The sequence below is a fragment of the Elaeis guineensis genome, chromosome 2, assembly GCF_000442705.2.
Source record: "Elaeis guineensis isolate ETL-2024a chromosome 2, EG11, whole genome shotgun sequence".
Classification (NCBI taxonomy): domain Eukaryota; kingdom Viridiplantae; phylum Streptophyta; class Magnoliopsida; order Arecales; family Arecaceae; genus Elaeis; species Elaeis guineensis.
Genome location: NC_025994.2, coordinates 17,956,239 through 17,980,234, shown reverse-complemented (window position 1 = coordinate 17,980,234; position 23,996 = coordinate 17,956,239). Strand labels below are relative to the sequence as shown.

At 39.3% G+C, this 23,996-nt stretch overlaps 1 protein-coding gene and 1 pseudogene across 3 annotated transcripts in view; one reads left to right on the top strand and one right to left on the bottom strand.

Moving 5' to 3' along the window:
* Window positions 1-786: 786 nt before the first annotated feature.
* Window positions 787-23,996, bottom strand: part of LOC105036740 (putative hydrolase C777.06c) — a 28,837-nt gene continuing 5,627 nt past the window's right edge. Inside the window, exons 2-10 of one of the 3 annotated variants that reach the window (XM_073251660.1) lie at window positions 11,421-11,556; window positions 10,998-11,125; window positions 8,502-8,649; window positions 8,309-8,414; window positions 3,536-3,594; window positions 2,275-2,310; window positions 2,064-2,173; window positions 1,709-1,770; window positions 787-1,253 (exon numbers count right to left, since the gene is read on the bottom strand). In XM_073251660.1, the coding sequence (XP_073107761.1) occupies window positions 1,713-1,770; window positions 2,064-2,173; window positions 2,275-2,310; window positions 3,536-3,594; window positions 8,309-8,414; window positions 8,502-8,649; window positions 10,998-11,125; window positions 11,421-11,556 (781 nt within the window). In that variant the 3' untranslated portion in view covers window positions 787-1,253; window positions 1,709-1,712. Of the gene's footprint in view, window positions 1,297-1,548; window positions 1,771-2,063; window positions 2,174-2,274; window positions 2,311-3,535; window positions 3,595-8,308; window positions 8,415-8,501; window positions 8,650-10,997; window positions 11,126-11,420; window positions 11,557-23,996 lie in introns of those variants that run through there. The other 2 variants (XM_073251658.1, XM_073251659.1) reach the window with 2 other exon arrangements.
* On the top strand, window positions 19,562-23,150 carry LOC140855527 (uncharacterized; annotated as a pseudogene).

Sequence of the window (23,996 nt, the reverse complement as noted above, 5' to 3'; positions counted from 1 at the left end):
AACCCTCAATGCCGAGAAATTATTGCATGCACAGGTGCAAGTGAACCGAAGCAAATCCTGGAGCATATACGCACGGTGGATAGCGCCCAATCGGGAATCGGTGAAATATAAGGGATAGCGTGGCGTGTTATCCGCTGTAGGATTCGACGCGGTCCAATTGCGCCTGGTGTATCAATGCCTCACCCACTTTTCATCACCAAAACGACCTTGCTTGTTGTACCATGAGACTTTCAAGATCACATATAAAATTGACATATTATTCTTTTGATATATATATATATATATATATATATATATATATATATATATATATATATATATATATATATATATATAGATGATTTAATGAACACTGCCTAACTAAAATTAAAAAAAAAAAAAGGAAAAAAAAGTAAGATAAAAAACAATTTCATGAAATCTACACCAAAATGATCATGATAAATGACATGGAATGACAACCATCCATTATATGCTCTTAAACTCCCGAATAAACTACAAGCTTTCTTATAAAATATTGTGCCTAAAAAAAGCTGCATCGCACCAACAACTTCCTTTCTTCGCTTTTGTGTTTGTATCATACATTACAAACAAAATCTTTTTGACTTAATATTACATTTTAAAAATACAACCAACTTTGAATCAAAGGCCGCTCTGATCATTATAGAGCATTTCAACCATTCTTAATCCAAGGCCAGACAAGATTTAGTTTAAGCATGAATGGAACCATTACCTGCTTGGCAATATCAGAACACGGGAAGGAAGCGGGGTAAAACATTCAAGGCCAATCATGCCGGATTTTCTCGGATAGGCACTAGAACTTTATTTTCTACATAACATCTTGATATGTTATTTACGTCCAACAAGGTAAACAAAATGGTCTTCATAGTAACAAAAATTTGGTAGCTAAGAAACCACCAATCAATAACCTAAATTTGTTTGAATGTTTATTAGCAAACTTGCTATAAAAATAATACATCATAATGGCAAATAAAAGCATTGGGTTTTATAGATACAATCCCTTGAGGAGATATATGATATGCTTCTAAGATGGTATTAAAAATGAGTACTAACAATAAGTTACTTGATTCACTGCTTCCTTTTGCCTGTTGCACAACGGACATCTTCACATTTTTTTTATACTTAGCAGTTCCCATGGAAGAATTCTATTGCCCATTCAATCAAGGTTTTAAAAAATCGAATAGCTGGTACTTTCTGTAACAAATAATCACTGATATGTTGGGAATATAAGCATTCTGCAATACAAAAGCCATCCAGATACAGTCTTTGCAGTTAGGCCTGTTAATTGAAAAAGGATAAGAAAATCAAGTAGACTGTTGAATGTTAAGAAAGGATGGCAGTCAGAAATGATACTTAACAAAGTACTCTTTTTTGCTGCAGGTAAGAGTGATAGGTGAATTGAACCAAGTTCACATTATTAAATCAGATATAACATACCACAGTTCACATCAATGTTACATCTCCTTACTAAAGGGACACGTAAACCACTTGTTAAAAGAAAACATTACGAGTAGTAGGGTCAGTATCAAATTGAGTAGAACTGAAATGTGAGCCCCTTTCATTGGTAAATGGTAATTACATGCTACTGTTAAACTTTCTTTAAAAGCTGGTGCTTAATTGTAGTAACAAAGTAACATGCCACATTGTCTAGGAACGTATTAATTAAATATTGGCAATACAAAGCTCATACCTTATTACAAGTCTATGTAGATCCGCAAACCATCATGAGCAAGCTGCACCGGGATCCCTTCTCTAAGCAAAACAATCCATCCGGTTTAGATAGTCATTCTCAATCAGAAAGACATTTAATAACTATAGAAATAAAAGCAATTTGGACATGCCTTGTGGAAAGGCCTACAGGCCCATCTTTCTTTTTGGTAGAAGAATTTCTATACACTAAGTGAACGCAGATTTTCCAGAACAGGGACTATGGTCCTATAATTTTGACCTATCTAAAATTGAGCATGAAAGCTCATGCTAGATTACGTTGCATGCATTGGCTTTAAATCAGCTAGTCTATTCTCTAGAAGACGATGATTATTTACCTGCTAGACCATTCAGCAAGTGCCTCATTATCCCTGTGGTGATCAAATTCATGTGTCATTCCAATTAACAGTGCCCGTTTGGGGCATAGCCTCTTCACAGCATCAAGAGTCTGATACAGAGAAAATATTTACATCAAATCCAGTCAAAATTACAAATTTAATATGCCCAAAGTAGCTTATAATTGATAAAAAAACTGCAATACAAACTAACCTGGGGGAAGCAAAGGTGAACATTATGAGAGCCTTTCTGTGCAAATAAGAAATATATTATGTTAGAATATAAGTAAACTGTACAAAAAACTCAGATGTCAAGATGTCATCAAGTATATTTCATCACAATTTCATTCCGGTGCCTCAGAAATAAATGAACAAAATCACAAATAGGTTTTTCCGTTACAATATATTCATGATTTGTGGCAAACACATATTGAGATCTTTATAACTGATTCCAATAGTATCTATGTTAGTACACAGAATATCTAACTTCAAAATGAAATGATAAAAATGAGGCTCAATTGAACCAAGTTTCGTGAGTTTGCATCGATCAAGTTTTTAGAACTCATACTGGATGACAGATGACAGGACAGGGCAGGAAATTGACTGGAAAGAGCAGCACATTGCTGACCAGCAATTAACACATTGTTTGCAGAACAGCTGACAAAACATTCTAGGATTTGTCATGAATCAGTGTCTTTCACTCTCTAAGACTGCTGAGCCTTGTTTATCTGAAGTCCAATCATTATTTTGCATAACATACAGTTAGACCATTTCTCCTGAAGGCCGTAATAATGCAAATTCAGTCTAAAGAAGTCGACATAAATTATCAATTTATGGAAAACAGTACATACTTGTCAATAACAATACAATCCTTCAACAGCATCACTGTTTCACATAACTTGGATTAGTAGATGATAAGTGGAAAATTAAAAATGTAAAACACTAGAACTGTCTCCGTCAGCAAGTTTTAGCAGTGGCTATTCAATGGCTGTCAAAAATCAGCATATATAGCTCAAACTGTGCAAAATCTGGTCCAGTTCAAACTGTCAGAAACAATTTCTAGAATCAGAAGTTGCAAATGGAACTTGTTTATATCTGCTACTCATTTAATTGACAAAAGTTTGAAGTTGACATGGAGCACACACGCACACTAAAAAAAGATCAAGTAGGACAGTTAACGAAGTTGGCAAGCACCATCTGCAAAGAGTTTGAGATGTCATGAATAGCTATAGCAATGATAATAACTGCCAAATTTCACTCTGCTTAATTTTAGTAGAAGGTTGCAAGCAATTTGAGAATGATGGCAAAAGGAAACCAACTCCAATAGCATCAGTAAATTGCAAAAGTTAAATAAAATTGTCAAATTTGTTATGCAATCATTCGTGCAAGGAGGGTGAGGAAAAGAGTGAGGCAAAACCAAGTTTTCTGGAAAAAAAAGTTAAAGAAAAATGAAGCAACATATTTCACCAACTGACCTTGTACAAGCTATCTAAGATGAGAAGATCCAACTGTCCTGCTCCAGACTTTGAAATAACTGCAGAAAGAAAGGTGTATCAGGATGCAGATATAGGAAAAGAGAGCGTAGTGCAGATGCTGCCTTAAATGCTTGCTGCAAAGAACAAGGTTAAGTCCGATATACTGGCCTAAGTTTATGACTTGCTCAACCTATGGATATTGTGGCACAAATATTTAGTAACAGGTGCACATAAGTGATTTCCTATTTCATCAACAGTTTGACTAGGTTCCATCAACTATTTTAAAGTTCCTATGAAGCTTTGTTGATGCAAGAGAACATACTGGTCAAAGTAGATTTCCTCAATCAGTGCATAAGAATCCTAGTTTCGGTTAAAGTCTTTAGTAAGCCGATTTCAAAGGGAAAGGTGAGTATTCTTGAAGAGAGGTGATTGATAATAAACAAGAAAAGCATAAAAGCCAAAGTCCAAAAATATAAAAGAAAGAAAAAGCTTCGGGTCATTCAGAGAAGCCAAGATATTTTGCATGGAGGAAGAGCAGTCAACAATATGGTGGCAAAGAACAATGAACAAAACCCCTTGGCAATGTCAGAACAAACATCAAAACATGCTTGCCAACAGAAAACCAGTCCAATTCACCAGGATTTATGCCCAAAAGAAAATAAAATGAAATAATAAATAAAATAAAGAATCTCATTATGAGACCTCAATCATTTCGGACTATTCAACATGTTGGGTGGATGTCTGGCCAGGACACCACCTCCCAAGACCCTTTCAGTACCACGCGATGCAGCAGGAAGAAAGAAGAAACAAAATAAAAAGAAAAACAATCAAAAATACGTGGATCAGCCACAAAAGGGCTCGCCTCCACGGGGCATGCAAACTTCACTATGAAAAGAAAATTTTACAAGAGGAGACCTTACCCTCAACCCTTGTACACCCAATTCTCTCTCACATGAAGTTTCCCTCACAAAAGCTCTCTCTCTCTTGGAAACCCCCTGAACCCCTGAAGAGCCTGACGACCGCTGTCCAGGAGCCTCCTGCTCCTTCTCTCACAGCGCCCTCGCCCCTCTCTCTCTCCTCTGGTTCGTACGGCAGCGAGAAAACCGAAAACCACACCTCTCTGTTTCGTCTCAGGGCCTTTTAAAGGCTTAAACATAGGTTAAAACACGATTAGATAAGGATTAGGAATCCTAAACAAAGCCAAAAAACCCATGGACCGTCGGATCAAGACCGGGAACCACCCATGCCGTTGAATCGCACTCCGGTCCACGGAATAGTGCCGTGGACCGCGAGAAACGCGTGGGAAACGCCCACGCGGTCCACAGGCCGGGCCGTGGACCACCCGGTCCACGGTGGACCGGGGCAAGGGCCAGCAGGCCCGCTGGCCTGGGCCGGCCCGCGCGCGTGGGCCTGGGCCGCGCCTGTGCGCGGGCCCGCGCGCGCCTGGGCCGCGCGCCCGCCTGGGCCGCGGGCCCCCCCTGCGCTGGCCTGGGTCGCGCGTCCCGCGCGCCGCCGCCTGCGGCCGCGCCGCTGCCGTCCGCCGCCGGTCGCCGGCGATCCTCCGCCACCTCGATTTTCGTGCCGACTTCGAAAGCTCGTATCTCCTCCATCCGAGCTCCGTTTCAGGTGATCTTGGTCTCATTGGACTCCGTTTTTCGCCGCGAACCTCGCTGTGGGCTCAATGTGGGATGAATCTCGAAGCGTCAAATCCTAACAATCTCCACCTCGACTCGATATTCGGCCTCCTCCAAACTCTGAGAGCTTCTGGATCTCCTCGCCCCCATACCCTGGGGCAATCGCCTGCTGATCATGGATGGGCAAACATGGGAGTCGAGCCAGGCTGCTCGATTCCATCTCCATCGTATGCTGTGCTCCTCCTGACCTGAGACCTGCTCGGAGCATCATCCTGCGGCAATAGGAATCTTACCTTGCGACGTCGCCTCTCGTCCTCCCGAGTCTCCTGTCTCGTGCCCGATCCGCCTCCTGGAGCTCCACCTCGCTCTGGGCTCCACCTGGCTCCCGATGCTCCACCTCGCACTGGGCTCCCTGCCAGGTAATAATGTCCTCTGCTCCCCTTCTTCCCCTCCAGCACAATTCTATCGCCGCGTAGCACCCTCAGGATTCCTCCACCAGCTACCGTCCTGTAGCCTCTCGAATCCAATCTGCTAAGTGAGATAAGATTCCGCCTGAAATCGGGTATGTATCGGACCTCCCCCAATCTCCTCACTGCACCGTCATGTGTCCTCCAGCTGACCGTCCCAATGCCTCTGATCGCACAGCTCGATCCATCCGGCAGATATACAGTGCCCTCACTGTTCTTCAGGGAGTCAAACTGCTCTTCTCTGCAACACACATGATAGGGGCATGCAGAATCTAATATCCACTGCTGGGAAGAAATAGATACCTCGTCAGATATCTCGAAGACATCTCCATCTAAATCACTGCCGGTCGTCGCTACAGCAGCCACCATCCGATTTTTCAGTTGAGGGCAATCTCTCGCTAGATGCCCCAACTCCTCACACCGGTAACACCTGGTTTTGCTCAAGTCCCTCCTGAACTTAGACCGCCCTCGTTGCGATCTCCTGTCGTTCCGTCTACCGCCTCCTGCACCTCCAGAAGCCACCAAAGCTGAGCTATCAACACCTGAGCTCGAAGCTGGGTTCTCCCTCCTGAGAGCCTCGTTCTGGAGTATCGCCGCGGTGACCTCGTCCATCTTGATAGTGCTCTTCCCCACTAGAAGAGCAGTCACCAAGGACTCGTACGAAGAGGGAAGTGACGCCAGCAAAACCAGCGCCCTGGTCTTCTCCTCAACGTTCTCGCCAACGCTGAGAAGGTCGGTGAGGATCTTCTGGAAGTGGCTCAGATGTTCCTGCACGCTCTGTCCCTCAGTCATCCGCAGTTGGTAAAACTGCCTCCAGAGGAAAAGAGTGTTGGTGAGAGACTTCGCCATGTACAACTCCTCGAGCTTCGACCATAGCACCGTCGGGGAAGTCTCGCTCAGCACATGGATCACCACCTCATCCGCCAGGTACATGCGGATGGTACTCACCGCCTGCATCTGTAGCCGTTTCCAATCCCGCACCTCCATGGTGGTCGGCTTCTCATCGCACAAGAGAGCATCGATCAACCCCTGTTGGATGAGCACGTCCTTCACCCTTGCCTGCCACAAGGAGAAATTGCTCTTACCATCGAACTTGTTGATCTCCATCTTGATTGTTCCTGTTCTCTCCATCTTCAGTCTTGCTCACCACCACTGCAATCTGCGTCCTTATACCGCCTTGCTCTGATACCACTTGTTGGGTGGATGTCTGGCCCGGACACCACCTCCCAAGACCCTTTCAGTACCACGCGATGCAGCAGGAAGAAAGAAGAAACAAAACAAAAGGAAAAACAATCAAAAATACGTGGATCAGCCACAAAAGAGCTCGCCTCCACGGGGCATGCAAACTTCACTATGAAAAGAAAATTTTACAAGAGGAGATCTTACCCTCAACCCTTGTACACCCAATTCTCTCTCACATGAAGTTTCCCTCACAAAAGCTCTCTCTCTCTTGGAAACCCCCTGAACCCCTGAAGAGCCTGGCGACCGCTGTCCAGGAGCCTCCTGCTCCTTCTCTCACAGCGCCCTCGCCCCTCTCTCTCTCCTCTGGTTCGTACGGCAGCGAGAAAACCGAAAACCACACCTCTCTGTTTCGTCTCAGGGCCTTTTAAAGGCTTAAACATAGGTTAAAACACGATTAGATAAGGATTAGGAATCCTAAACAAAGCCAAAAAACCCCTAGATCGTCGGATCAAGACCGGGAACCACCCATGCCGTTGGATCGCGCTCCGGTCCACGGAATAGTGCCGTGGACCGCGAAAAACGCGTGGGAAACGCCCACGCGGTCCACAGGCCGGGCCGTGGACCACCCGGTCCACGGTGGACCGGGGCAAGGGCCAGCAGGCCCGCTGGCCTGGGCCGGCCCGCGCGCGTGGGCCTGGGCCGCGCCTGTGCACGGGCCCGCGCGCGCCTGGGCCGCGCGCCCGCGCGCGCCCGCCTGGGCCGCGGGCCCCCCCTGCACAGGCCTGGGTCGCATGTCCCGCGCGCCGCCGCCTGCGGCCGCACCGCTGCCGTCCGCCGCCGGTCGCCGGCGATCCTCCGCCGCCTCGATTTTCGTGCCGACTTCGAAAGCTCGTATCTCCTCCATCCGAGCTCCGTTTCAGATGATCTTGGTCTCGTTGGACTCCGTTTTTCGCCGCGAACCTCGCTGTGGGCTCAATGTGGGATGAATCTCGAGGCGTCAAATCCTAACACAACACCTCCCCAATCAACAAAAATTTCCAAAAGATATAGTTAAGAAACAGCTTCCATGCCTATGCATATCCTTTGCTAATGCCTATAAATCAAGAATTGATTTGCGTTCTGCTGATTTAAGCACTGAAACTCAAGAATCCCTAGCCACTCTGAACTCAACCAAAGCAGTTGATATTAGCATGTCTTATGGTCAAGCAACTCCACCAATTTTTCCCTGTGATTTGAAATGAATCAATAACCTGCCACGCTATGTTGTGAAATTTAAAGCAACTACAACTTTGACCCATGTAGATGGTTTAACTCTAAATTCTTCCATTAACAAATTCAACTTTGGGTACTTAAATCACTTATCAAAACAACAAAATTGGGCAACCATTAAACGATGTACTTGAAAATTTGCATATATATATATATATATATAAGAAACATAAAACATCTTAAGCAGTGAATAAGCCAAAAAGAAGAAAAGAAATGCATACCATACTCAGTGCTAGCTGGGAAACGTGAAACATCGGATATATATGCAATTCTTGATTTTCGTCCAAAAAGGAAGCCTAAGCAAATGTAATCCTCTCCATGCATTACCTGCATATAGAAATACAGATTAACAAAATTGATTGTGCATGACAGACAAGTTAGAATATTCTGGAGTCTGAAATTCGAGCAAGTAACTGGCAATGGAACAAACTCTAGGCCTGATGATATAAATGGTTTGTTGCAGTGGCCCTCAATTATCTTCCAGTCAAGTTGAGCAACACGCCTCACTTCTTCGCCTTCTTTTAATTTTTTCTTCATCAAGTATGGGAATTTTGTTTTGATGCTGTTTCCAAGGTGCAAATTTGTGTTAGAATAAAGGCAACAGGATTGCATATCATGCTGTAATTTCTTAACATGCAGACTACTAACGAGTGGAGAAAAACATCAATTATTACACTACCAACAAGGATTACTTGCAATGAAATTCCCCGATCAAGGATCATAATATTAGCTACTTTTTATCATGCAGATGCATGACCTTATTAATGGATGGGTAATGATGTGCATGCAAGCCATGACCACTGAAATAATACAAACAAAGCAGGTAATAACAATACCATTGTCCCACAATATGTTGAATATTCCTAAAGATTCACTCATATCTACTAAGTCCTTCATGTGCTTCTCTTAACTAGAACTTCAAAAATGGCATTGCAAATTCGAACCCATTCAAATCATCATTCTCAATATCCACTTCTTGCCTCATTAGTAAGTTTGTCATGACAAATATGGTTAAAAGACTCCAAATATAAAATCTGTCAATAAGCTTCATAACTAAATCATCCACAAGTGAGTTCATACATAAAATTTCACATTTTTTTCATCTCAAATAATAAATTTACCACTTTCTCGCATGCCAATAAACCCACTCTTTCTTTGGACCACAGACTAACATAAGCCAGCCAAAGAGGACACTGATTATTATGGCCGCTGGTCAAGGACAAAAAGAAACAAATGCAATTTTTTTCATCCCTGTTGCTGGTATAGACAGAAATTCTGTTATTGTCCCATTCTGAATGGTAGTAAATACCAGGACTTTGCAATATTTGATTGATCACAATTCTGTACATTCCATTTTTCTATAAAGGTTCCTACTTCCTAGGCAATTCATTAGAGGAATGTTCCTTTATAGTATGTCTCTTTAAAGTGAAAGTGGAATTCCCCCTTTGTTTTTTCCTTCCCATTCACTCGGATCTCTTCTGTTTCATCTATTTTTTCCGAATCTTTCCATTCTTCCGAACAAAGGGAAGGCTCTTTTTCGGTGGATCCCTCTTGTTCCTGTTTAGTCTCCTTCGATCAAAAGTTGTTTCTACATCGCTTAACATTGTCGAAAAAGATATTATCAAGTGATGTCAAAAACAGCTCACTTCAATTTTTTATACTAACAAAACCTCAAAAAAAAATGTGTTCTCAAAAGAGAGAAGGCCTCATTCCATATTGTGTCAATTGATAAACTTTGCTGCTAATTGGCCTTCTTTCTCCTCCTTGCTTGATGAAGAGTAATCATACAAGCAACTTGAACACTACAATTTAAATCAAAGCAGACCAACCAAAAAAGAAAGACAATCATGAACTCAACCAATTACAACTAGGGAAGTTAATTTTCTAGCAGATTCATCACATTAAGCTACCCAATTGTGCATAATAATGCTAAAACTGTGCCGTACATCTCAATTCACATCCTTCTTAAGCCCATACTGTAATTAAATCTCAAAAATGATTTCTCATCAAAGCCTATACCTTTTTATACCAAATTAAATAAAATAAACCTTTTCTAACACAAGAGTTAATTCTGGACATAGAGGGTCATAAAAAATTGAAAGTTGGGATTGATAAGACTTGATACAAGTATTCAGACTTGTTACCCTTCTACTTCTTCATGGAACTTATCTCAAGTATTCAGATGTTAAGATAAATTTCATGGCAAAAAATTATAGCATCAGAGGAATCATACATCTCATTGACAACAAAGGCAGGCAGAAGACATCATCCCAACAGAAGAGAGTAAATGTTTTATTATGAATTGTCATGATTGGTATAGAAATGTCCTTCTTTTGTTTGATACCCACTAGAGGTGGTTGGATATGGATCACATGATTTGAGTGCATTTCTTTTATCAGGCTTTTGGGGTCTTGTTCACTTTAGACAACTTCAGCACGTTTTCTTTAACTTAACATTGATCCACTTTTAAATCTACTTCAATCTCCTTGTAAGTTCTTCAATATTGTAGAATAAATGTCTCACCAAAAGCTCTAGATATTCATTCTTGTATGTGGTGCAGAAAGGTTCAAAATGTATTGCTCATTTTATGTGAAATTTAAAGACAGACCTGCCAGATTTACTAGCCACCTAAGAGCAACAAATGAAAGTGCTGATAAGCTTATTATATTGAGATAAATATGAACAGATAATGGACCTTTCTTCGACATGAAATACATCAAATCACAAGAAGAACCCACTCCCATGATAACTCCTTTCCTTTTGTTATCAAGCATTTTCCGTAAATAGAACAAGCTACCTTCAAAAAATATCATGGCAAACTATATCTTTTTTAGTAATATAGATGATACTTGCATGCCAATTGAATATTAAAAATACTAATGAAGGATTATTTAATGACATAAAATTTACCTGTCCATTGCATACTGGGTAAGATAAACAGGAGTAGGATCAATATCATTGGTAGGACTAAATGCTTGTACTGCACGCATGTCATCAAGACCAAGAATTGCATCAGCATGTTCATGCGTCAAAATAACCTGCAGAAATCAAAACTGTTTCAGCTTCATCTGAAGGACGTTCTATAATCAGTACAGGATAGGTTTAGCCATCATCTGCATTTTGTTTAATCAGAGTGGACACAAAAATTAGACACATGACTGCAGCAATAAAGAGCATGAAATCACACAAACATTCATTTTAAATTTGAAGCTAAATAACGTGTAAACAAGACTTAACCATAAAATAAGAAAGAAATACATAACACGACAAGAAATTTGTAATGATTCCCTTCAAAAAAAAAAAAAAAAAGAAATTTGTAATGATAATACCCACAGAATCCACCCGGGGAATCTTGTGGTGAGTGAACCACCGCAAAACTTGCTCTCGGAAAGTTTTTCCAGCATCAATCAAGATGTAGTCATGGACACCATCACCTTGGCAATAATCAATCAGAAGGGAAGTATTGCACCTATAAGAAAATGAAAAAAAAAAAAAACAGACAGTCATTAGCAAATGATAGTCAGATATCACATTAAGAAGTTGTCTACGGTTATACTGTCGCAGATAGCTATTTTCCTTAGATGCGCCAACCTGAATGATGATATGCCAATGGTACAGAATTCCTCTCAAGTCCCTTAATTATTCGCAAAATACTGAAACTATCCATCAAATCTAATTTTTCAGTAAATAAAACAAATTTTGGAAAAGAAAAAAGAGAATGAATAATACTTCATTTGCAGTCATTTGAAGCGGATCAGCTGCAAAGTCCAGTAGCTTAGTTCTAATTTTATCTTTACTTTTATAATGTGTTAACATCATCTCTACTATTATAATGCGAATGCTCAGGGATTCGACTCCATTCCCAATCATATCCACCTTTTTTTATAATTCCCAACCTATTCTACCTGGAAAGTCACTACGTCCTCCTATTTCTCCAAATCCAAGTGACCATTTGACTCACACATCTAATCATTCACTTGCATCCAACAGTTCATTTGAGGAAGGCAATGGCTCTACGAAGAAAGAAAAACCAATGAAAAACAACCATACAAGTTGGGCAGACCCTCCCCCCTCCAAGATATTGTTTTGCGCAAGGTTTTATGTCCTAATTGGACGGGCGGCATCCCGTCCCGTTCCTCTGAGAAAATGGGACCAGGATGGGCTTGAAACACCGAAACCGATCCATACAGAGAGAGAAGAAGAAACAAGAAAAATGGAAAGGAAGAAAAGATAAAGAAAAAAAATAAAAGAAAAGAAGAAGAAAAATGAAAAAAGAAAGGAAGAGAAAAGAAAAAGAAAGAAAATGAAAAGAAAAAAAGAAAGGTAGAGGAAATGAAAAAAAAAAGGAAGAAAGAAACAAAAGAGAAAGAAAGAAAGAAAGGAAAGAAAAAAGAGAGAAAGATAGAGCATATCCACCGGGATGCATGATCGGGACTGTCATCGAGATAGGACGGGATAGTGGGGCATCCCATGCCATGGAGAAATCGGGACACCTTTATCTCACGAGATTCAAAACCTTGATTTTGATGCACCACCATACTACTCACACAAGTAAACAGTACAGATGTGCTAATAGCATTGTCAAGTGTTCCAGGCACTTGGGTGAGGCAAGAAAACCCATAAGTGCTTTAACAAACCCCAGGCAAGGGGAGTTTACTGAGGTGATGCCTAGACAAGTACCTTGGACAAAGCAAGAAGCATTCATGCAAGTGTCATTCCAATGCCTATTACTCTTCTTCCTGTCATGTTTCATTCATTTAAAACTTTGTCAGCTTTATTTTGATGTTGATTTTGGTTCATTGCAGCCCTCATAAGTAAAAGGCTACTCTAGGATGTTCAATGTGTTTGCTCTTTTATATTATATGTTATTTAGAAGCAAGAAACATGTTGGGGGAAGGGGCAATTTGTTGTCATGCTGGAACTTGAAGCTATTTTAGGATGTCCGGTGGTTTACTTTTGTCAACTTTATTTAAAAGCACGTTATAAGAAGTGGTATTTTGATGTGATGTTTTCAAAGATGTGAAACATGATATCTAGCATTCAAGATGATCGTGGATTAGAATGTTGGAACTTGAATAATTAATATAAGACATTTTTATGGTTCTTAGAATAATGTTTATCTCTAATGCAATTCTTAAACTTCTCATAAATTAGGGTCTTGCTTTCTTCAGGCAAGTGCCTTTTCAGCATCCAGCACCTCAAACAAGACAAGCATGGCAATTTTACCCAACATGACCTACCTAACCCAATTCATCGGGTTCACTGGATGGGTACAGATCAGCCAATCTTGACCCACCAGGAGGTTGGGTCGAGTTCAGGTTATGCCTCTTAACTGGTCAGGTCATAAAGGGAGTTATACAATATATATTAAAATAATCATATTTGTATTGATATTTATTTTCATTTTAGAAAATCATATAACATATAAGCTATGGGGACATTGATTCAATTGCTTAGAACTAAAAAGAGATATCAATTGTAGCACAAATGGTCCTACAAGAAAATAACCTATCTACTTAAAAGCCTATAACTAAATGGGATCAGACCTTAAACAGGTTAGTGGTTCAGTTGCGGGTTGGCGGGTTGAGTCCAGGTCAAGCACTATGGACCTCGATTTATGAAGTAAACCCAACATGACTAGTTGATTATAATTCCTAGGACAATATGAGGGTCTTGTTGCCTTGATTGCACCTTTTGCTTTTGACAAGCTTGAATGATGATGTGACCCACCACTCCTATAAAGCAAACTAATCATTAAGACATATCTCAAATGAATTGCACATGCCCAAATGCTAGTCTAATGGTAATAATAGTAAATTAGTAATAACAACAAAATCCAAGATTCGCTATCTCAGTACTAAATCCTATACCGGTACCGACCTTTTACAGTGTTGGTATGCGGCATGGATCGGTACAACAATGCTAATATGATACGGCATACCTGTATAGTATAGGATGTCCCATATTGGGCGGTACGACAAACCATGATAAAATCACTATGATTATTCCATATATTATGTAATGCTAAAGCAACTTATAATGCTTTAACCTTGTTGACGACTTTCCTAGTTCTCAATATCACGGACCAGACAATAATATGTACAGATCTATTTAGCATACGGCGCAAAAAATTAGTTTCATTCGACCTGATTGGCAAAAGTATAAAATGATAAAAATGATAATGCAATTTTAGATCTTATGATAATCTTCAAGATAATCTTAGGATAAATAGATTAATAATCCATCTGCATTTTGCAGCATTAGTCCAATAAATTTGACCAAGGAGGCAAATGGGTATACACTCGAAAGATACTTATTATCTTGCTGTGAACCTTCTTAGAGGACTCGTTAGAATCCTCCTTTCGCATGATATGAATGTATGCAACTTTCAAAAACTTTCATCCATGACTGATTTACAAGGTGCAGACTGAACTATAGTTTCATCTCAGCTTTTGTGTAATGTCACAAAAATTTTGTAATGTGTTTGGACTTTCATTAAGGCTATCAAATAAAGGGCCTTCAGCAGTAGTGGAACTTTCAGGCAAAACAATTTGAAAATCTTCTGATCAGGGCATCTAGTACTTGCATTTGAAACAATATCCAAGATTAATAAAATGGGTTGGTGACAGAAATAGGGCTGAAAACAGGTCAGATGTAGTCTGACCACATACAGTTCCATATCCAAATCTGGTCCTACTCAGAAGGACAAATGTCTATCTGGCCCAGGTTTGGATATGGATTCAGATAAAGACCTGCAAAATATTTCAGATATGGATATCCAAACATTTTTGTCCGAAAATAAATTTTGAACTTGAAAGTTGAGATCAAACTTGATTTGTTTAATACTATTTTGAGTTTAATTTCAACTCAAGCCGGACACAAGCCTAATTGATTAGCTTGAAAATGCTAAATCAAGCTTGAAATGAATTCAAACTTGAACCAAGCTTGTTTAAAACTCAAATGAAACCTGGACTCAAGCTTGATGTCAAGCTTTGAAATCTGAATTAACATTCAACGGATTCAAAACTACATAAACGTTCAAAGTTTCACACTTGAAATGGCCCTAATATTATGGACCATTGGATCTTATCCAACAGCCACAATCTAAATTTATATAACTATATATGTAGCATATATTGTTGAGCCTAATTGAGCCGAGACTGATCAAAATGGGTGTAGTTTTGGTTTGGCTTGAAATTAATTTGGTGCCTAGATTGTTTGGTTCAGGCTTGGTTTGTTAAGCTTTGATCTTAGACTGTACCAAGCTTTTCTTGAACCTGGCCGAAGCCATTCAGATCGTTTACTGCTCCTAGTCTCAAGCATCAGCCATTGAACATGGGAACCTCACAAGCCATACACATGCCAAACAGCATGTCTCAACTCTGAGGTACTGCATGCCAGTTGTTGGCTAGCGATACCCAAACTCAATGGCAGCCAAGTGTCAACCTGTGCCTCTCCCCACCCCAAAAAGACTCCCACTTCCCAAGCCACTGCCAACCATTACTATAGTTAGGTCATGGCGTAATTTTTTTCCTATTTGTCTCTTTTGACATCCTCTATACCACGGTCAACACACCTCATATCAAATCAATCAGTGAGTTTTGTTTTCCCTTTCCTATTCTTAGTTAATTTAGTGTTTAGATATTTCTATTGAGTTCATTCTGTCTAGAATTATCAAAATAAGTCTTTGATAATGAATAGTATTTTATAGGTTTTATTCTATTTCCAAAAGATGTTATAATATCTTAGACTCTGCTGGTTTACATAGGAAATAAAATATGCCATACAAATGAATTTCAATAATACAAAATGTTTATATACCATGTAATATTTAAAAGATATACATTAGATTTTGTATATAAATGCTCACATTGCATGTTGAAAGCATTACTGATTTATACACATGGTAGGTAGGAAAATAATAGTGTTTTAAAAGGCGGTTGCAGAATATGAGCATGCACAGGACTGCATAGCGGACATACAGTTTGTGGGCCATGTAGATGATTAGTATTTTTTAAAAAAATAAAGTAAAATGTATCAAATAAATAATAACAACAACAACAACCATAAATAATAGCAAGTGGGAAATGTGGTGCCATTAGGGGATCACATCAACCTATGGCAGCATGCATTGTATTTTAGAACATTGATGTGATATAAATAATAAATTTACTGATTCTTTTGCAATAGTTTCTGATCTTCAACCATAATAGGACTTGTGTTTGAGTAAATTATGGTGTCCATACAACCTCAAGCTTGATTTTTTTCCAAGTTCATTTTTCTTATTTCTTTAAAGAATGCACTATGATGTAGTACTTGGAGGTGATGACAAGGTTTGGGGCCTTGTTTTTTAGGTACATTGGATATTTTACAAAGGTCCAGAGTAAATACATCCCGAAACATAAGCAAAAACAAAATTCCGCAACCATGGTTTGCTAACCCATGCCAAGCTAGTTAATTCAAGGCATACCAAACCAGACCGGTCAGTTACCGGCATTGTGCCCTATGTCGGCTCAAAACAGAGGGAGAGGGAGAAGGAAAGACAGGAAAAGAGAGAAAGAGAGTGAGGGAGAGAGTGAGGAAGGGAGGGAGATGGTGGAAGAGAGGGAGCCAGAGAGAGCTCAGAAAGAGGGAGAGAGGGATCAGAAGCCCTCCTGTTTCATTTCGAAACAGGGGATCATATTTATTTTTTGCCAATTTGAACTGAAGTCGGCAAATAGTTTGCCAACTTCATCGAGTGAAGTCAGCAAACCATTTGCCACCTTTAGTTCAAAAAATTCTATAAAAAAATAATAGTACGCTTTGGCACAAACAAGTCCTAGTACCAATTTAGCGAACCTTGCCCGTGGTTGCTTCAGATTGTTACAAATCCATCTGTGTATTAGCCCCGTGGTCTACCACCCAATCTGCAGCCATGTTTGCATTCACAGGAGTGGGAGGCAAAGAATCTGGAAGCTATGAGAAGGGACTCCAGATGTCAAGTAGGAAGGCGTGATAACTACCAGAAGCATTGGGCAGGTTCTTAGCCTATGCTTTTCTTTATGGAGACATCTTAGACTTGAAGAATTGAGGGTTAGACTTGGCGCAATAGTAAGGTTGCTCTATTGTGACCTAGAGATCATGGTTCAAAACATGAAAACAACCTACTCGAACATAGGGGTAAGGCTGTATGTATCTAACTCTCCCCAGACCCCACAATGGTAAGAGCCTTATGCATTGAGCCACCCTTTTTCCTTAGACTAGAAGACTTCAATAATGAGCTTACAACAATCTCTTACATGGCTTTGAAATTTAATCCAAGAAGAATGTCAAGACACTAATTTCTGATTTGTATTTAGACTCATATGTGATTCATATCCATATCCCTGTAAAATGAATATGTATATGGTTAATATCGTGTTCATAATCGTATTTATTTAGTTCAGATATGAATACACATTTTAGTATCCCTTTAATATCAGTATCTATATTTGTACCCACTGAAGAAAGATGGATATGGATATGGCTACATCAACATGCAATCTGTTTTCGGCCCTATCTTGAACTATTTACTATGTGAGAAGCATTGTTAGTTGTAGACAAGACAACATTTTCATTTCTACCAAACAAAAACGTATACAGGCCTTTTCTATGTGCTTAGAAAGGACAGAATATAATTTTGTCAAAGATTTGGTGCCCAAGGAATGTTATCACGAGATTCTTGAAGTGAAAAGCATGACTCTGATTGCAATCAAGATGGAATCCAATCATCCTTAAATTGCCTTCAAGCACAACATTAAACGTGTGGCAAGCAGCACCTAGTGAGACTTGTATGGCCCTTGTTATTACTAATTTACTTCTATAAAAACTAATAATCACAACTACCAAGTCAGTTGATGTGTCAATAGCTGCTCATGTCATTTATCAGCCTTGCATATACCCAACACTATGCTTATGGCCCTTGTGGTATTGTTTGACATGGCCAGCAACAAGGTGTTTTATGATTTATCTAGCCTTCAGTTGATGTGTCAACAGCTGCTCATGTCCTTTATTAGCCTTGCATACACCCAACACTATGCTTATGTTCATTGGTCTTGCTCTTGTGGTATTTGTTTAGCATGGCCAGCAACAGGATGTTTTATGATTTATCTAGGCTTTCATTTGAATCTCAATCAAGATCACAACAAATCCATAAGGCCCTAAGCATTGTTCGCCATACCGGGCCGAACCGCCCGGTACGTGGCGTACCGAGCCGGACCGGCGCCTTATCGGTCCAGTTCGGACCTTTTTTTCGAAAAATCCCCCCGAACCGCACCAAACAATCCGGTTAGGTCCGGTTCGCGTCCATACCACCCAAAACTGGACAGTATAGTCGGTTCGGTACCGGTTCGGCATGAACCGAACCGTGCCGACATCCCCCACATGGAAAAAATGGGGAAGGGGGTAGGGTCGGAGAGTTTTATATAGCTGAGAGGCGTTAGAGTTCTCTGAGAAGTCTCAGAGAACTCCCGAAGCGTATGAAGGTTTCAACGAAACCATTAAGACCTCCGAAAAATTAGAAAAAAAAGAAAAAACTCCGTCAAATTGCAGGAGTGGTTCGAAGAGAGGCTGACCTTTGATCGAAGGTAAGATAATGTGTTATTTTCTTAGTAAATATTTATTTTTTTTATTTTTATTGTTAAAAATAAGATAAAAATGAGAAAGAATGAAAATAAGAGAAAATCATGCCAAAATCTTGTGATTTTGGTATGATTTAATTATATGTGATAGATCTTTGGAAGATCTACACGATGACACTAAAATTATTAATTTTTATTAATTATATATTTTTTAAATATTTTTATATATTTATTCATTTAAAAATTAATAAAAATTAAATTTTAGAAAAAAAATCAGAGTTTGGGAATCATGTTTAGAATGATTCAAACTACTTAAATCTAATTTCAAATTTTTTTTTCAAATATTTGAAATTAAAAAATTATTTTTTTAATTATTTAAATTAAAAAATATAATTATAAAATAAAAAATATATAAAAATAATGTTATATTTTAGTTAATTTAAAAATATTATTTGAAATATATAACATATTTATTTTGAATTTATAAGTTTTAAAATAATTATTAAAATTATTTTAAATTTATATATAATTATTTTAATTATCGTTAAACTTCGTGTTTTGTTATACTTGCATATATTTATAAGAAAAAAATTTAGAGCATGACGTTCGTTTACTTTAATTAATTAGCTATTTTATAGTATATTATTTATATAAAAATTATTAAAAAAATAAAACATCAGAGTTAGTTTTGAAATTAAGAATAATGTTTAGAATAATCCAAAACAATTGAAATATTTGAATCTAACTTGAGATTTTTTTGAAATTTTTTTTATAAATATTTAAATAGTAAAAAATATTATCAAATAAAAAATATATGTAATTAGTGTTATATTATAGTTAATTCGAAATAATTAGTATTTTGTTATACCTGCAGAAATGAGTAAGAAGAAAGATCCAGAGTGTGACATCGGTTGAAATCATGACGAGATACTCTCGGTTCGGCATCATTGGAGATGCAAATGGTGCAATACAGAGTTCAAGGAAGAAGGGATGACTAGGTTGAAGCAGCATCTGGCTGGTGGTTATCCTGATGTGTCCATGTATCGGAAATGTCCGCAAGAGGTCCGACAATTGATGAAAAAGTACTTTGCTGATTCGAAAGCAGCGAAAAAAAGGACAAAGCAGAAAAAGACCGAAGTAGACCGTCGAGCTGCAGAGCCATCTTCTTATCACTTTAGAGAGTCAGAGGAGACTTCTGCTCCAGATGATGAGGAGGCACAGATTGAGGCTGCCATTCAGACGAGCTTGGCGGATCAGTACCGGCAGGAGGAGATGGCTCGGTACAGAGAGCGATACGGACCATCATGATACGAATCAGGATCTGGATCAGCGATTGATGGGAGAGAATTCGAGTTAAGGAGGACTACCTTAATCAAAGAGCCTGGTGGTAGAGGGAGTAGATGTAGCATGTCTTCTTTGTTGGGAGCTTTTGGTAGTAGGAGAGGTCCTCCAAAGATATTCCAGTAGGAGCCAGCATTCAGGATTTGGATCCACATGCTTTGCCCAGTAAAGATTCAAAGCAACAGAGAATTGATAGTATGCTGAAAAAAGATAAGAAAAAAGATATGTGGCGAGGTATTGGATCATGATTTTATTTCAGCCATATTCCAACAAATGCAGCAGCCAATCCTTACTACCGATCTACTATTTCAGCCATAGAGACTGCCGGCCAGGGTGTAGATCCTCTAGGATCTAAGGACATCTATGGTCAGCTTTTTGACAGCAACAAAGAGGATCTGCAGAGATGGATTGTTTCTTACAAAAATAAATGGCCTACCTACGGTCTGATAGTGATGTGTGATGGTTGGACAGGTCCTACTAGGCGGAGCATCATTAATTTTTTGACATACTGTGATAGAAAAATATTTTTTCACAAATCAATTGATGCTTCAGATAAGATGCACGATGCCACATATATCCTTGGTCTGATGGAGGAGGTGATTGATTCAGTGGGTGAGCAGCATATCGTGCAAGTCATCACAGATAACGGACCACAATATAAGGCTGCCAGAGAGTTGCTGATGGAGCAGCGACCGCAGATATACTGGACCCCATGTGCTGCACATTGCATTGATCTTATATTGATGGATATCGGAAAGATTCACAGGGTGCAGCAGGTAGTGGAGATTGCCCAGACCATTACTAGATTCATCTACAACTACACATGGGTTCTTTCATTGATGCGGACGTATACTGGGGGGGAGATCTTACGATCGGGTATCACACGGTTTGCTACCAACTACATAGCACTTGATAGTCTTCTTCAGAAGAAAGCAGCTCTACGTCAGATGTTTGTCAGTACCGAGTGACAGGAAAGTAGATATACAAGGACCGACACTGATGGAAGTCATATGGAGAACTTAATGATGAGTCAGTCATTTTGACAGCGAACTGAGAAGGTAGTGAAGGCTATCAAGCCTTTATATGAGGTGCTTCACGCTGTGGACAGCGAGAGATACCTCAGATGGGCTTCCTATATTACATGATGGAGAGGACAAAGAAATAAATCAGTGAGAATGATCCCAAGCATGCTCAAGAATTCATTAACATCATTGAGCGCCGTTGGAACTATCAGATGGGCAGAGATTTGCATCTAGCTGGTAAGTTGGGATTCAAAAATATTTTAAAATATTTTTTCGAAGTATGAAAATAAAGTGTGCTTAATCAGTCTTAAAATTTATCTGCAGCTTATTACTTGAATCCGAGATTTCAGTATAGTATTTCGGGGATAGATATAGACAGCGAGCTTCTTGCTGCTCTTCGCAATATCATATATAAGATGGTGCCCGATCCAAAAATCGCGTCGTTGTGTCTGCAAGAGGTATGCTAGTTTAAAACAGATGTAATTATTCAACTAAATTCGATCTAATATATTTATAAATAATAAATATATTTTGTTTCAGACGAAATAGTTTAGAGAAGGATCAGACAGTTTTGGAGTCCCATCAGCTGTCGTAAGCAAAAAGCAGATGAATCCAAGTAAATTACATATCAATAATGAGCAATATAGATTGATATGTAATTTTGCTTAATAATATCATCAAATTTGATATGTAATTTTGCTTTTGTAGCTGAATGGTAGATTCATTTTGGAACATCGGCAGAAAATTTGAGACATATGACTGTCCGTATTCTTTCTCAGACGGTCTCTGCTAGTGGCTGTGAGCGTACTTGGTCCACTTTCGTCCTTATCCATAGCAAATAGAGAAATCGTCTGACACAAAAATGCCTCGACGATCTTGTATATGTTCACTACAATCTGAGATTGAGGATAAAATATATTCAGGAGGAAGTTCAGTTCAAGTACACTGATCCGACACTGGATGATTATGCCGACGATGACGATCCGATCATCGGATGGCTTGCAGGTCAGCAGCAGGAGTCAGAGCTTGATGAGCTAGGATCCCCTCCACGACCAGTCAGTGTGGTGGCGTGAGAGATCAGGATGGATCCAGGACAATGGGCAGAAAAAAATATTCCACATAGGGTTCCAACTGATTAGCCACAGCCTGAGGGGATACAAGGGACTCATTCATCACATGACTCGTTGTCCGATACATCTTCCCAGAGATTCGAGCGAGAGATGTATAGACGATCCTCCCGGCAGCCAGCAAGAAGGCATCCATCCTCCCAATCACAGGAAACTCAATCACAGAGGAATACAAGGGGGAAAGGAAAAGACAGTTGTACGTGCACCACTCTCGAGAGTACAAGAGCTATCTGGTTCAGATACGGACACCAGAGAGAGTGATGATGATACTGGTAGTAGTAGCCATGGATCTGATGATCAGGGAGGAACTGAAGGACAGAAGACCACCGTTTATGAGACTCAACCACAAGGTGATATTCGATTCACCGATGAGTCTCAATTTACGCATGTCACATAGGATAGGGATCATGGTGGACGAGTCGGTAGAGATCGTGGGGAGCCGATTTCATATAGACGATGGGCTCCTAGAGGTCGTCCAGCACATGATGCAGCTGCGGACGATCTTACACATGGAGTGAGGTCCATGGATGTATCTGGATCATCCTCGCATTGTGGATCCTATTATCCATAGCCACCTTATGATTCATATGCATATGGTGCATCCGAGGCATCATCTTCTAGTGGTTACTATCCTATGCAGCCTGGAGCATCTTACGGATCAGATTTTACTACTGATATATTTGGATGGACTCCTCCACAACCGTACCATCATCCGGAGGATACTTCTCAAAGTCAGAGTTTTAGTGAGAGGTCTGAGATGTCTTACAATCCAGAGAGGATGCCTTATGGGATGATAAATATTTGAGAGTACGGTGCAACTTGGCTAGAGGGTTGGATTGATGTCCATTCAGACTATATTGATGATCCAGACATCTACGAACGTCACAGACACTCAACAAGAAATTAAATGCAGAATACATTTTAAGGTTCGTATATCAGTTATTGCGCTTTGTACTTAAATATTTAGATATATTTTAATGCATATTTTATAGATTTTTTCTTTAATTTTAAGATGACATAGTTGAAATATAATATAAATAAATATATGTTTGAAATTTTGCATCAAGAGTCTTTATACCGCAACCTAACTCCAAATTGAACCCAAATATGTTAATAATATGTAATATAATAACATTTTGAAATTATATTTATCAATTATTAACTTCAAAAAATTCCAAAAAAAAATTAAAAATCGAAAAAAAATTATGTACCGATATCGGACCGGTACGCCTTGGCGTATCGTGTGTCAGTACGGTACCGTACCGGTCCGGCATCGGCATGCCGTCCGGTACCGATACAACAAACCTTGGCCCTAAGCCTAAATTTATGTTTAGAATTTTTATGATTCTTAAAGACTTAATCAGAGAATCTGAACATCTAGATATCCAAATTGAATCTTTTATTTTTTGAGTTTAGACTATTGATTTGGAAAGATTTGAAAAACACAACGTCAACTTTTTATGCTTTATTTATTTTCTTCCTTATTATAGAATCCCCTCATAATAAGTTGCCTACTTCAAATACCCTACCTTATGAAGAGAGGCTAACAATCGTGTACTGCAGGTAGCAATGAGAAAATTGAAAAGGTGACTTCATCTCTCTCTCCCCTCCTTCTCACACCCTTTTCCTTCTTCATCTTCAAATGCTCAATTTCTAATTGTTTTTTCCTCCTCTTTAGTGTTACCTAGACAGAAAACACAGTAGTCAAGTATCTAGGCAAAAGTCCACCAGATAAGTTTTAGAATATGGATGTAAGGACATGACATGTCCCCGAATTATTTTTGTTATTCCTGAAAAACTAAAATTGGATAGAATTATTGT